This window comes from Canis lupus, chromosome 32 (assembly GCF_003254725.2).
Source record: "Canis lupus dingo isolate Sandy chromosome 32, ASM325472v2, whole genome shotgun sequence".
NCBI classification, from domain to species: domain Eukaryota; kingdom Metazoa; phylum Chordata; class Mammalia; order Carnivora; family Canidae; genus Canis; species Canis lupus.
The window spans coordinates 33,896,489-33,911,828 of NC_064274.1; the positions used below are offsets into that span (position 1 = coordinate 33,896,489).

Below are 15,340 nucleotides of genomic sequence, written 5' to 3' on the forward strand. Positions count from 1 at the left end.
CTTTCTCAATACAGTCAATACAGGATAAAACTGATCCGACCCCAGAGAGCCCTGAGCCAGAACGCCAGACTGCACCAGACTGCCATAAAGAAGAATCACCCCAGAAAGGTCTCCTGCCTTCGCAGGGTAGGAGATGGAGAAAATGTGGGGTCTGATGTTGTTGAAGAAGAAGGTGCGAGGTAGCAAATGTGACAGGCCCTGGTGGAGCTCCAGTGCAAGGCAGTAAATATGCAGCAGACCTAACCATATAGATGCCACCCACGTTGCAGAGGTCCTCCACGCAATTAACAGCAGAATGACCAGAAGAGTGAGAGGGGGGAAAAGACGGAGACGGAGGGATTGGAAAGTGCTCCTGCAGGCCTGGCCCAACAGGTGGGCCCTGCGGCAGGCCACGGTTCCCACCTTCCTCCTGCGGAGACCCCCTGGGCGTCAACGCCCCTGTGCGGGGGAGGTGATGGAAGGTGCTGACCCCCAGGTGCAGGAGAACACGGTAGACCAGTGAGAGGGAGTATGCACCACGATTCCCTCGGGGTCCTCCTCACCGAGACAGCCAGATGGCAATGCGGAAGGTAAGGAAAATCAAGGTGAGACCAAGGTCAGCGGCCGCCACAACTTCAATTACCAACGCAAACGCCCAGAAAACCTGCAAGACGGCAACAAAGAGATGAAAGCAGCGGATCCCCCAGCTGAGAACCGGAGGCTCCCTGGGCGAGCTGGGCGGGCTTACCATCTCCACCATCGGCCGGTTTAGTCTTCCCCAGGAAGAAATTAAGATGAAATTCCAGCAATAAGAAGCGAACAAAAGATTGGAGTTGAAGACCTTAAGTGCTTACTTTTTGCCCACGATAAATAGAACTGCCTGCATTATCTATGAAGCATGGGGTTTATTATTTTTACCTAAAGATGTCTCTTTTTGGTAATGATATATGTGTGGGTTTTTTTTTTTAAGCCTGGTTTTTCTGTTTTTGTTTGTTTGTTTGTTTTGTTTTGTTTTGTTTTTTTCTCAGAGAATTTGGCCCAGGACCTTGCCAGGACTGTTTATTTACAGGGAGGGCTATGAGCCTGGGATGCCTTCAGGGCTGCATGCCAAAGGTGGGTCCAGGACCTTAGCTCCAGCTCAGTTACTCTGGGCTTCTTGCTTCACTTGCCCCAGAAAGGCTGAGGCCAAGGGCCAGGTACCCTGAAGGAGTCCGCTTCACCCAGGCATGATGTGTTTGACAGTCTTTGTAATTGATACAGCCATTGGCATCCTCTTGCGGCCAATATCAGCTCCACTTCAACCTCGGTCATCTTCTCTCCCAGGGTGGCAAGGACATGGCAGAGCTCAGCACCCATGACTGTCCCATAGTTCTCCTTGTCAAACACACACAGCCCCTCCCCAAAGTCTCAATATACCTTTAAAGGTTTTTAAATTGTTTCATATCCGGTCCAGTTGAGATTTTTAAGAACCTCATTTTTAATTTGAAATAAAAGTTTACAACTTGAGTTTTCAAAAAAAAAAAAAAAATCAACAAATGGCAAGCACTCGTTAATTGTGAAGGCCAAGAAAATTAAGGCCATTCCACTTTAAGTTAAGCGTTATCACAAGTACAGCCATCCCAGGCCCCTGTGAATAATAGCTGAACTTTACCTTACTTCAGTTACAGGAAGAAAACAGCTTACAGCTTAATGTTCTAGAAAGCCCCATATTAGAATAAAAACAGAGCCCAAGCCAAGGGCAGGAAGCCCCTATTAGAATGAGAACAGAGCCCAAGCCAGTGGCAGGAAGCCCCTATTAGAATAAGAACAGAGCTCAATGCCCTTGAAGGCCCCATATCAAAATATAAACAGAACTTGAGGAATTGCTCCACCCCTTCTGGAGGTCCCCTAGACCAGTCCTTAAAACTAAGCTGAAACCCACCTCGGGGTCCAAGTCCCTGCTTCCCTGTGTCAGGTATACTTGGACCCAAGCTGGAGCTTGTAAATAAACTCTCGTGTGTTTGCATCGGTGTTGGCTCCTTGGTGGTTTCTCGGATTCGCAATCTTGGGCACAACAAATAAAGTTCTTAAATAATTTTTAAAAATACAGGATAAAACTGGCTTTGAATGTTAATAAGTGGTTTCTTTTTTTTTTTTTTTTAATGTTTTACCTATCTATGCACATTTCATTAGGATTAGGGAAGAATCTGATTTCATCCCTCCATTCTCAGAAATCTGAACCTTATAATTTTTCATTTTTCATGTTCCAAACTTGTTAAGATATGACTAATATATAGACTACTTCTAATTTGTCAATATTATAGGTAATGCTAAGTTGAATATCTTTGTACCTATATTCTGATGTAATTATGCAAACATTTCTGTAGATAAAAACCTGGAGGTGTAATTTTGAGACTTTGCACTCTACTAACATAGATGAGAATGATTGTTTCCCCATAGTCTAATCAACAGCAAATATTTTCAATATTTTAAATCACATTTTACACATGATCAGTGTAAAATGTTATTTTGTTTCTATCTGTTTCTCTTATTGAAAGTTTGTATGTGTATACTTGTTATGTTGTCTGTTTTTATTTTTTCTGTGAATTTTTTTCTTTAGTAAGTTGACTTTAAGCCAGACTTCTCAATTAAAAATTACCTGTGTTTTAAGCTAGAGGTATCACAATTCCAGATTTCAAGATATACTACAAAGCTATACTAGCTATACTAGTAATCAAAACAGTATGGTACTGACACAAAAATAGATGCATAGATCATTGGACAGAGAGCCCAGAAATAAATTCATGATTTTTTTAGTCCTATGTTTATTTATTCTTTTTTCTATTTTAGGTTTTTATTTAAATTCCAGTTAGTTAACATACAGTATAATATTAGTTCAGGTGTAGAATTTAAGTGATTCATCATTTACATACAACACTAGATGCTCATCACAAGTGCCCTTCTTAATACCCTTCACCCATTTAGCCCATCCTCCTTCCCACCTGCCCTCCAGTAACCATATTCTCTATAGTTAAGAGTCTGTTTCTTGGTTTTCCTCTCTCTTTACACTCACCTCCATGTGCATTCGTTTTGTTTCTTAAATTCCATATATGAGTGAAACCATATGGTATTGTCTTTCTCTAACTGACTTATTTCATTTGGCATAATAAATTCTATCTCCATCCACATCGTTGCAAATGACAAGATTTCATTCTTTTGATGGCTGAGTAATATTACATTGTGTGCATGTGTTTGTGTGTGTGTGTGTGATGTATATGTAGTATATATAAGAAGATATGGTATATACACATATACACATGCACACACATACATACATCTTCTTTATCCATTCATCAGTTGATGGACATTGGGCTCTTTCCATTATTTGGTTTCTGTTGATAATGGCTGCTATAAACATTAGGGTATTTTTGTATCCTTTCAAATCAGTATTTTTGTGTCCTTTGGGTGAATATCTAGTAGCACAATTGCTGGACTGTAGGATTGTCCTATTTTTTACTTTTTAGGAAATTCCATACTGTTTTCCGGAATGGCTGCACAAGTTTGCATTCCCACCAACACTATAAGAGGTTTCCCCTTTCTCTACATCCTCACCAACACCTGTTGTTTCCTGTTAAACCCATTATTTTATGGTCAATTAATCTATGACAAAGGTGGCAAGAATATATAATGGGGAAAAGACAATCTCTTCAATAAATGGTGCTGGAAAAACTGGTCAGCTACATGTAAAAGAATGAAACTTTTATACCTTTTAACCACCTTTAACATCATGGACAAAATAAACTCAAACTGGATTAAAGACCTGAAACTGTAAAATTCTTAGAAGAGACTATAGGTAGTAACTCCTCTGACATTGACTGTGGAACATTTTTCTAAATGTTGTGTCCTAAGGCAAGGAAAACAAAAGCAAAAATAAACTATTGGGATTAGATCAAAATAAAAAGTTTTTGTATAGCAAAGGAAACCATCAACAAGATGAAAAGGCAACCTAAGGAATGGGAGAAGATATATGCAAATAATATATCTAATAAGAGGTTAATATCCAACATATATAAAGAACTTCTACAACTCAAAATAAAAAAAGACAATCCAACTGAAAAATAGGCAGAGACATTTTTCCAAAGAAGGCATGCAGAAGGCCAACAAATAATCAAAGGGAGAGGAGAGGCAGAGGAAGTGCCAAGGAGAGAAATAGGGGGAGGGGTAGAAGGAGAAAATCTTTAAGCAGACTCCCTTCTGAGCAGAGATTTCCCCAACAGGGCTCCATCCAAGGACCAGTGAGATCATGACCTGAACCGAAACCAAGATTTAGAGGCTTACTTGATTGAGCCACCCAGGTGCCCCAAGAGATTGTTTCAACATATGTAAAAATATCAACTAAAACTAGGAAATAAAAATACAAAGGTGAATGTCCCAAGAAGTAATAATCTCAGGGCAATGAATAAAATGATACCAGCAAGGAATACCATCTTCTTTATCATGTCACTCTAGTAGCTGCCAATATGCTAGAAAGTTATGAACCACCATAGAAGGAGCTTAGTATTTTAGCAGCTGTCAGACATGTTTCAAGATACTTGGCATAAAGGATTACTAACACAAAACAAAACAAACAAACAAACAAAACAAAATAAAACAAAACAATCCTACCTATACTAGAGGCGGAAAAAAAACAAGAAATTCACCAACTAGAGGCAAAGCAAGGAGATGGAGGAGCTCTTTAGAAGCAATGTGGGCCATCTCAAGGCATTTATCACTGCTTCATGCTTTGCACAGTAATCCCATCTACAAAGTTCTGCTGCATGGTGGGCCTGCCCTTTGAAATTGAAGGGGAGATAACCTTGTTGTCTAGGCCCTGTGCACTCTAGGCCAGTGGTCTCTTCCTCCTCTTCCTCCTCTTCTTCCTCTTCTTCCTCATCTTTCTCCTTTCTTCTTTCTTCTTCTCCTTCTTCTTTCTTCTTTCTTCTTTCTTCTTTCTTCTTCTTCTTCTTCTTCTTCTTCTTCTTCTTCTTCTTCTTCTTCTTCTTCTTTTTCTTCTTCTTCTTCTTTCTTCTTCTTCTTCCTTTCAAATATTATTTACTCTCAACATGGGGCTTGAACTCATTACCAAGAGATTGGGTCATGAAGAATTGCATGCTCTACCAACTGAGCCAGACAGACATCCCTTTTCCATTTTCTTGAAGACAGCTTGTAGGTGACTACATTCTCCTCTCTCCCTGCCACATGAGGACACAAAAGGCAACATATATAAGCCAGAGCCATCACCAGAAACCATCATGCTGGCACCTTTCTGCCTCTAGAACTGAGTAAAGATGTCTTTGTTGTTTAAGCTACCCTGTCTGGTATTTTGCTATGGGAGCCTGAACAGATTGAGACAGCCTGATAGAAATCTTTTCCCTGATTAATTTTCACTTTGCTGAACTTTATTAATTAGAATTATTATAACGTTGGTATAACTTTAGCTTCCTTGCATATCCTCAAATTTTCTTTTGGTTATATTAGAATGAAAAATTGCTAGGAAATCATTCTTGGGTTATGGTGATTTTCTGTGAAAAGCTGGATTTGTTTTAGTTTACATGAGAAACTTTTATTCTCTCTCTCCTGTATCTAATCTATTCTATCTATAGCCTTATAAAAATTTCTCTTCACGTCTGTTATTCAGAAAATTTTCTAGCTACCTCTTTGTAAATTAATTCTATCTTAAACTCAGTGAATCTATTTAAAAATTTTAAATCTTTCTATCATGTGGGGAAGTTTTCTTCCATTATCTAATTTGATTATTTCTTCTTGCCCTCTCTCTTTTTAAGAAGCCCTAGATTAGTTCCATATCACTTAACTTTTCATTTGTGCATTCTTTTATTTTTTTTTTATTTTTATTTTTTTATTTTTTTTTCATTCTTTTATTTTTGCTGTGTATCTTCCTTTGATCTTCTCAGGACATAATTTGGTTTACAGCAGGTTTGAGTTTCATTATTAAATCTTAAAATGTTTGCAACCATATTTTCTATTTCCTAACACTCTATTTATTTTGTAGTTCTCTGTGCTGTTGTGCTATGTTGTAAAACCTTAAGAATTTACATTAGAGTTCATTTGAGATTATCTTCTGTTTTACCAGCTAAATATATATTCAGTGAAAACCACTTTTTTGAACACCTGGCTCGATGTAACTCCTTAAAATGTGTGCATTCTTAGGATCTATAATATTTCTCTGTCTACTCATGTGTTTGGATGAAAGCTCCCTCGAATATATTTTAGTCATTGTTTCAGGGTTTCTAGGGAAACTGACTTGTAATTATTTGAGATATAGTTTGTATTTCGTTGCTATTTGGCAAGCAACAACTATGCCAACTCAGCTGAAATTAGATGTTTAGGATTTTTGCTTTGCATGCCTTTTAGTATAAGAGGGTGAGAGATAGCCTTCTTCCAGCTGCATTGAAAGGCAGCAGTTGATTTCAATAGTCAATTTCTACTAAATTGTGGTTAACTATATCCTAACTGTTGGAATTTTATCACAACTATACATTTAAGGGAAAGTCCTTTTTTTTTTTAAAGATTTATTTATTTATTCATGAGAGACCCAGAGAGAGAGGGGGGCAGAGGCAGAGACACAGGCAGAGAGAGAAGCAGGCTCCATGCAGGGAGCCCGATGTGGGACTCGATCCCTTGACTCCAGGATCATACCCTGGGCAAAAGGCAGGCACTAAACCACTGAGCTACCCAGGGATCCCCTAGGGGAAAGTCCTTTAAAGGCCCTTACCCATTGAAAAGAAAATGGTGTACCTCTGTCCTCCCCCACACTAAATGTAATCCACAATAAAAAAAAATAATATGCGTGAGAAAATCCAACCATGTTATGATCTTCACATTATACTTTAAAGTATATCATCAAATACTATTATATTTTAACTTTACCATAGTTTCTGCCTTATTATTGCCCTTAGCACTTGCTTGTCTGATTGAGGAATAATCTAATACCATATACATTGTGAGCACGTTGGGTGGTTCATCTGTATGCGTTAAAGGAATCCATCTACCATTCTGAGCTAGAATGCACTTGTGACTGTGAGATCAGAAGTCTTTGTTCAGATGCTATCAGGAAAGAAGATTTCCTCCCAGGCCACTGGACCTGAGTCCTCTTATGGGCAGGGACATTTTGTGACCAAGGATATTCTGATGCTGACATCTTACTGGCATTGACTGACCTATTTTCTCTGGAATGGAAGCTTTATAATATGTTGGAAACCCCATCACTTTCCTGGAATAGGTTTTACTCAAAATACAAGTTGAGCTGTCTCTGACCAAAATAAGGAAAGAAAGGAAGTATTCTTAGGCAACCATTTCCAAAGATTTCTGAAAGCATACTTTGAGTATAATTTTTGGAAGACAACATCATTTGTTTTCCATAAAATAAAATGAACAAGGATTCTTGCTAATTTGACAATTTGTTGTCCACAGAACGCTTCAACATTGCTTGAATTCTTTTATTTATTGAAAAAAAAATTTCATCTTAAGAACTAGAGCTGAAATGGCACATAAAATGAGGTGGTTTTGAGTGCTTTTTACAAGAGAAAATGTTCTACAGGACTAGATTTAATTAACTACATTAGTTTAACGAGAAGTTCGATTTTCTATCTACCATCTTTGATTTCAGAATTATACTGGAGTTATCTGTATGAAAGCTGGCGATTAGTACAAGAAATTGATTTTATAATAGTTCAAGCATTTTGAAATGCCAAATTATGAGTTTCCTTGCAGTATTTGTTGATTGCATGGTTGGTATTTTGGAATGCTAATTTCCTTTTTATGAAAATTACCAGAATGGACATATACATGATCAGCTGTTCATCCCATCTATGTCTATTTCTCTTTGACTTGCTCAGATTCCTAATGGAGGAGAAAGTATAGCCAGCAACATTAGTTCTTTCCTGTTTTACTTTAAGGATATAATTTATTTAGATCTGACTCTTTGTGCAGTCAGAGAGTTCTGAGTTAGTGCTCTGACCCCCTTCCCTTACTTTTTAGGTGAACTCAGGAAGTGAAAAATAATTTCTTCTCATAAAAATATGGGTAACAAAAAATGTAACTATTGGCATTTGAACAGAACTCATAGACTTTTGCCAAGATTTCATCCTTTGTGTAGAGAATTATTCACATGTTTATTCAGTGCAATCAAATAACCCAAATGGTTCAATAATAACCATGGAAAAGAGCAATTCTGTTATTACAGAGAGAATTTTACTAGGAGCAATTCTGTTATTACAGAGAGAATTTTACTCATGCTAACTTAGAGGTATCAGTTCCTTTATAATAGCTGAAGAAGTCATATAATGTGAAATAATATAAAAATATAAGGACGATGGTTATTCATTCCCACACTCAGAGGTAAAGGATAGCAATTCAGTTCTTCAGTTTGAGGTCACTTCTGATTCCTATCTCCTCATTTTTGTCCTTTCCATGGGAAGAGAAATGTCTTCTTGTACTTGGTGAGATTGGAGAAAATGACATTCTTCCAGCGTAGCCTCAAATCCTGATCCTGCTTTTCTCTGTTATATAGATTACAGATAAACATTCCCTTTCTCTGCTTCTATTCCAATAGGGTATTTTCTAGAATGAGGCAAGACTGAGTGGCGGACTGGAGGGGGATGGGGATCATCATTGCTGTTCTGTGCTCCACGAGAGTGGTTCTCAAGCTACGGATAAAGCAATCCAGTTCAGGAAGGTAGAAGTAAAAAACTAGATATGCTGTCGGTTTAGGGCCTTTACATTCCCTCTTCCCTCTACATGGAATGCTATTCCATTAGATATACCATTCAGATCCTTGCTCAGATGTCCCCTTCTTCATGAGACCTTTCCAGACCCCCTATTTAAAATAGCAATCCTCTTACTGGCACTCCTTATACACATTCCTGGATATGCCATATAGTTTATTATTTCTTCATTGTGTGTGTTTTCCCAACTAGAATGAAAGCTCCATAAAAATGTAAGTTAACTGTTCTATCTCCCGTTCTTAGAATAGTTCTTGGCATACTTCTATAAGGTTTTTTTTTAATAAATGAAAGTTTTATTTTGGTTTTTGAATCAAGCGGTGTTCTCAAAGCTAGTTTTGCAAACAAAACAAAACAAAACAACAACAAAAACCTGTATTTGGAAAACAAAGCTAGTACTACATTCTAGTTCCTATATAGCTCCTATGTATACTTCTCAAATTTTTTAGCTTCCTTGGTGAGAAAGGTTGTGATTGATGAGACCCCTGGACTCAGAGAATTATATGTGAAAAATCACAGACCATTAGCCAAAGCTGGAAGTTTTGTTGGAGAGGAGGTAGGTGGGAAGACTTCATATAGGGATCTGGCATCCTTGGTTCTGACAATTTTACATGTATATAGTGACTACTTCAGAGTTAAGTGAGTATGAGTTTCCATCTTCATTATATTTTTGAGGAGTTTATTTCAAATTTTCTAAGATGAACATATATGGTTTATACACTGCAGGAAATAGTAAACTCTACTGAGGAGTAATTCTAAAGCAAAAGAAAAGAGCTTCCTCTGGTAATAATATGTTCCACTTAGCATGTTGGAGAGAACTTTCTGCCCTCAATTTGCTTAATAGCAACCTTATCTGAATGCTGATACACACAGAATGCCTGCCCTTCTAGATTTGGAACAAACCCCAAATAATTCCATGTTCCTACAATTCATTTTCTCAGAATAATACTTTTATCATAACATTAATTTACTGTTTTCAAGAATAATATAGCCTTCTAATGGGAGTAGTTTATCTCCTAATTAAGGTGACTGGCAAGCTACAGACATATGGTCCATTAAAAAAAATGATTTGGCTTGAATCTGACTCTAACCATACTCTGCAAAAGGTTTCATTAGTTCAATATTTTACAGTATCTTTTGTACTTATTCCCAAGATAAATAAAGTTATTGATTTATTAAAAAAACATTTATCATTTACTATGTTGAACTTAAGCACATATCAGCAACATGGTATTAAGTTCTTACGGTTCCTATCAGATGTACTGTCTCAGGGTCTGCTTAAATCTCAGGTAGCCTTTCCCTTCCACTCATGATATAGATTTTTTTTTTTAATTTTATTTTTTAATTTTTTTTTTTAATTTTTTTATTCATTTATGATAGTCACAGAGAGAGAGAGAGAGAGGCAGAGACACAGGCAGAGGGAGAAGCAGGCTCCATGCACCGGGAGCCTGACGTGGGATTCGATCCCGGGTCTCCAGGATCGCGCCCTGGGCCAAAGGCAGGCGCCAAACCGCTACGCCACCCAGGGATCCCATGATATAGATTTAATAGCCTTTCTTTAGTCTCAAAGACCCATATGAAATCTCTATAACTTTTCATATTTCTCATGTAGTTTCATGTTTTGTAAATCTTTTCTCAGAGCAAATGAAGTAATTTCCACTGATATCTAAATACTTCTTCAAAAAGGGATTTCTTTATAAGTAAAGAATTAACATGCTCCTTAAATATATAAGGAACAATCACCTACTTTCCCTCTGTTATTTAATCTTAGACCCATGTGCCGATATATTTAAAATATAGGCATACATTTGTACATTGCTTTCAAAGTGTGGTCTTATATTAACAACTACCCATGCATATGTTATGCTTTACTTCCTATCTGAAATTCTCTCTTCCTCATTCCAGTTAATTTCTCCAAATATTCTCTCCAATCTCCCTTATTCAGTCAGCTCAAGTAGATTTGTCTCTCCTCTAAAGCACTTATGTTGTATACTATATGGTAATATGGTACTAATAGTGGAAGAAACTACTTTCTGTCACTGTTATTCACAGTTGCCATTTGTTTGGTGTACAGCTACACATGCTATTTTAAAATGGTCCGCAGGAAAAAAAAAATGGTCCGTAGGAAAATGTATCTGATATTTTCAAAAGTACAGATAAACTTGGATGAATCTACATAATTTGGTAGAGAAGTTATATATATATTTAGTTTTAAATCCTTGGAATGTAAGCAAAGTATTTTAGTAGTTAGAAAACAGTAGTCATGAATAAATATGCCAAGCATAGCCATCATTTTTTGCTATTCATTTTTTCCCTACTTTATATGAGGGAATTTATCCTTTTTTTTTTTTTTAAGATTCTATTTATTTATTCATGAGAGACACACAGAGAGAGAGAGGCACAGGCACAGGCAGAGGGAGAAGCAGGTTCCATGCAGGGAGCCTGATGCAGGACTTGATCCTGGGATCACACCCTGGACCAAAGGCAGGCACTAAACCGCTGAGCCACCCAGGGATTCCAGAATTTCTCCTTCTTGCAGAACTGTAGCTAAAGCATTTGCAAGAACAGAGCCTGGTATAAATGGGAAGATTGTGCTGTAAGTAACCTAAGTTTCAGTGAAATTGTAGTCTTATGTGGCACTAATAGTTGAAGCTATTCCAAAGGAGGCCCTCGCACCCAGTAGATGAGATTCATGGTTTCTCTAAATAGGGCTAGAATAATCAATTGAGAATGGTTAAGCATCAGTAATGGCTAATTTCAGTATGTTGATGCCTTACCATACAGTATAATGAAGACACACTCTACTTTTTTTTTTAAGATTTTATTTATTTATTCATGAGAGACACAGAGAGAGAGATTGAGAGAGAGAGAGGGAGAGAGAGAGAGAGAGAGAGAGAGAGAGAGGCAGAGACACAGAGGGAGAAGCAGGCTCCATGCAGGGAGCCTGATGCAGTATTCCATCCCAGGACTCCAGGTTCATGCCATGGGCTGAAGCAGGCACTAAACTGCTGAGCCACCCAGGGATCCCCAATTGCTGACAACTTTTAAGCCCACCTATCTCTTTCTCTTTGTCCTAGTACTCGACAAACTGCTAAGAAAGCCCAAGTACTCCCTCCTTTGGCCCTGGTGACTCAAATGATGGAAGCTCCTGACCATACATGAGAGTGCTCACCCCAGCCCTAACTCCTAGCCAGTTTGAATAATAACATTTTGCAGTAGTTTCTATTTGTTTAAAATGTTTGACCTTCATGTTTTTCTATTTTTTAAATAGTAAAAACATAGGTTATTAGCTTACAGTCACTCTCACTTACCTAAATATACAAAAAAACTGAGACACATGGTTCAAAAAACTATAGCACAAAGCCATAATAGTGCTTACCTGGTGACCAATTCTTGAATTGCAATTATAAGCCTTAAAAAGAAATAAACTGGCTTATTTATGTATGCTTACCTTAGACACTCAAACCAACATAGAGGCTTTTAGTACCATACTTAGAACTCTACAAATATTAGGACTGAAAGGTGGAGCTCCTGTCAAAGTGCTTGTTAATGACTTATGTTAGTCAAAGTTTAATATAACCTAATCAGTCCATTGACCCCTGAAGGCGATATCCTAGCAATTGAACTTTATATAGCCGAATCACTGTAATACTTCTGCTACTGCTACTAGCTAACTTATTATTTATTAACTACTACTATATTCCAAGAACATTGATAACCTCTTTTCATGTATTATGTATAATTCTCCAAAAGCATCATAAGGTAGGTTTCAGAGATATCACTCATGAGCAGATGAAACTTATATCAGATAGTCTTCAATCCAGGGTCACATAGCTGGTATGTCGGGGCCTCCAGAAGCCACTATTAGCCTCTTTGTGTGCCTCTCTCAGTGTGTACTCTACTTTCAGCACAGCCAAAATTTCTTGGACATGTATACTTTTTTTTTTTTGGATACATGCATATATTTAATAGTGAAACAATTCATCAACAACAAAAAAAATTAGAAAAATTCATGAAACCTCAATGCTGTGGAAGAGAACAGGACATCAAGGCAAAAGATACAAAATCTGACCCAGAAGGCTGCCTGATGAGTTAAGCAAAGGCAAATTTGCTTAGGATAGTATTATATGCCATTGAAAAGAAAAATGGTTGGAAAGGTACCCACTTATTTGCATGGAAGCTGACAGCCTTACTGTATGCTGCACGGAATGGAGGCGAAGAGCCAGGGAAGGGAGAGGGGTGACAGAGGAAAAGCAATACAGAATCCAGGGTAAGCAGATGGAAGAGACAAAGAGTTACAAAGAGATGACTCTAAGGCCTTTTGTTTGCAGTCTACAATAAACCTGTTACAAGTCTTTATGTCAGTCAAGTCCAATGATCACATAACGAGTAGCACTAGGCAAGTAGCACTAGGCGCAGTGAAGAACAATGGAGTGGTTTACAAAAGTAAAGGGATAACATGGTTCCTACTCTCAAGGAGCTTACAACCTATATGGGAAACAGATTCCACACACAAAACAAATTTACAAAGTAACATAAATATAAATAAATACACATCTGAATAAACAACATATGAAAGCCTAAGGGGTACTGGGTCAATACTTATCTAGAAGTCTGTAGGTCAAAGAAGGCTTTCTGAAGGAAAAACTTGGGGACTGAGTATAATGTTAGCAGAGAGTAGGGCATGTGCAAAAGCATAGAAGTGTAAGTAAATATGTCCAGGAAGCAGATTAGCTTGATTAAAGTAGAAAGTCTAAATAGGTCTCGTTGAGAAGTATGGTGAAACAGTAGGGGGTTAATTTGGTGAAAGACACTGCAGTGTTCGGTCTGGTCCCTAAAGCAAACAGGGAAAGAGGTTTTCTTTAAGTAATGATGGTAAGTGGCACATGTCCAGGAGTAACTCCACTGCTCTCAAAAGTTTTAGTTACTCGGAGACAGAGAAACTAGCAATGAAATGGTAGAGAAGTATTCAGCATCCTTGAACAGTTTAAGAGAAGAAACTGCCTTCTGCAAGAACACTTGCAAAGTGGCAAGTGAAAACAATCCATGAAACTCCTAGATTCAGGATCCACCATCCCAAAGGCCAGCCAGATCCCAGTAAAATCAAGTGCTCAAGTAGAATGTCCTAGGCCCTCATTACCAATTCTTAGTGGGGAGCGAATTGTATATGCTTATAAAAGAATTTATTTTTGAGCTACCATGACAATCAAGTTTGATCCTAACATTCTAGAAATTAAAATAGGAGGATGAGAAGAGCCCTAATCTATAGGGAATGCTCACGTCCCTGAAGGAGGACAGGTCAGTAGGGCCCAAATTCTTCCCTGGTCTTTATGTGGAAAGGCAAAATATCACACCGTGAAAAGAGGCTTTTCTCAGCCAAAGCAAGTTAAGACCTCTTTCTTTAAGCCTATTGATCTGAAGTTGTTCCAGGAAGGACAAAAAGAGTCCAGGCCAGATACTCAGCAGCAGCCAGAGTTGGACCCTATTTCATTAGAGCTCCGCTGGGAGGCACTGGGTCCTACTGATGTTGAAATACACTGCTGAGGACCAATCTTGATGCCATTCACCTCATTGTGGACATCAAATAAACCCTGCTGGATCTTCCTATATATTTCTTTGGCTGTGTTAATGAAGGCCTCTTCAACATTGCAGGCTGTTTTGGCTGAAGTTTCCATGAAGATAAGTCCATGCTCCCGGGCAAAGGCCTCTCCTTCTCTCTTCACATCCCTACGGGATTCTAAGTCACTCTTATTCCCAATCAGCATGATAACCATGTTGGAGCTGGAGTGTTGCCGGGCATCCTCTAACCAGGAGGTCAGGTGGTTGAAGGTTTCACGCCTTGTGATGTCATATACTAGCAGTGCTCCAGCTGCTCCCCTGTAGTAGGAACGGGTGATAGAACGGAAGGATTCTTGCCCAGCCGTGTCCCAGATTTGCAGTTTGATTTGTTTTCCATCAATGTTGACCATACGGGCCCCAAACTCCACACCTATGGTGAGGTCGTGCACCGGCTGGAACCGCTTGTCCGTGAACTGCAGGAGGAGACATGACTTGCCCACGCCTGAAAGAGGAGCGCGGACGCCCCCCCGCCGTGCGGGCCGTGGCCCACGGGCTACCTGTCGGACATGTATACTTTTGTATAGAACGTGTTCACAGAGAATCAAGGTGGCTTTGTAGAAAGACTATTGAATAAATTATTTGAACACAGATCTTCGAATTTCCATCATGTTGCATACAAGTTTGGTTATCTGAAAAAAAGCACCCTTCCAGTGATTTTATATGTTTATGGAATTGCAGGGTTGGATTAGATCAAGGGTTCTTATTCCTGAATCTCAATTCACGGAACTCCCAAATTATATGCAAATGTTATTTTTGTGTCTGCATATGCGTTTTCAAGGAACAATATTCATAACATCTATTTCTCAAACGGTTTTGTAAAAAATAAAAAATGTTCAACGGAGTGGTTAAATTCTCTCACAATTCTAAAAATATTATGACTCCATCCAGCCGGAGGACGACATGGAGCAGAAAGGATTAGGAAATGACAAGGAAACTATTAGATTCCATGATTTTTATTTAAACAGTTTTTGGCCAAAACAATT

The 15,340-nt window shown here is 38.3% G+C and overlaps 1 protein-coding gene across 1 annotated transcript; it reads right to left on the minus strand.

The window, feature by feature from the left end:
- Positions 1–12,698: 12,698 nt before the first annotated feature.
- On the minus strand, positions 12,699–14,829 carry LOC112671691 (ras-related protein Rab-2B-like). Its single transcript, XM_035709731.2, has one exon. The coding sequence runs from the start codon at positions 14,705–14,707 to the stop codon at positions 14,198–14,200; it is 510 nt and encodes a 169-aa protein (XP_035565624.2). The 5' UTR covers positions 14,708–14,829; the 3' UTR covers positions 12,699–14,197.
- Positions 14,830–15,340: the final 511 nt, after the last annotated feature.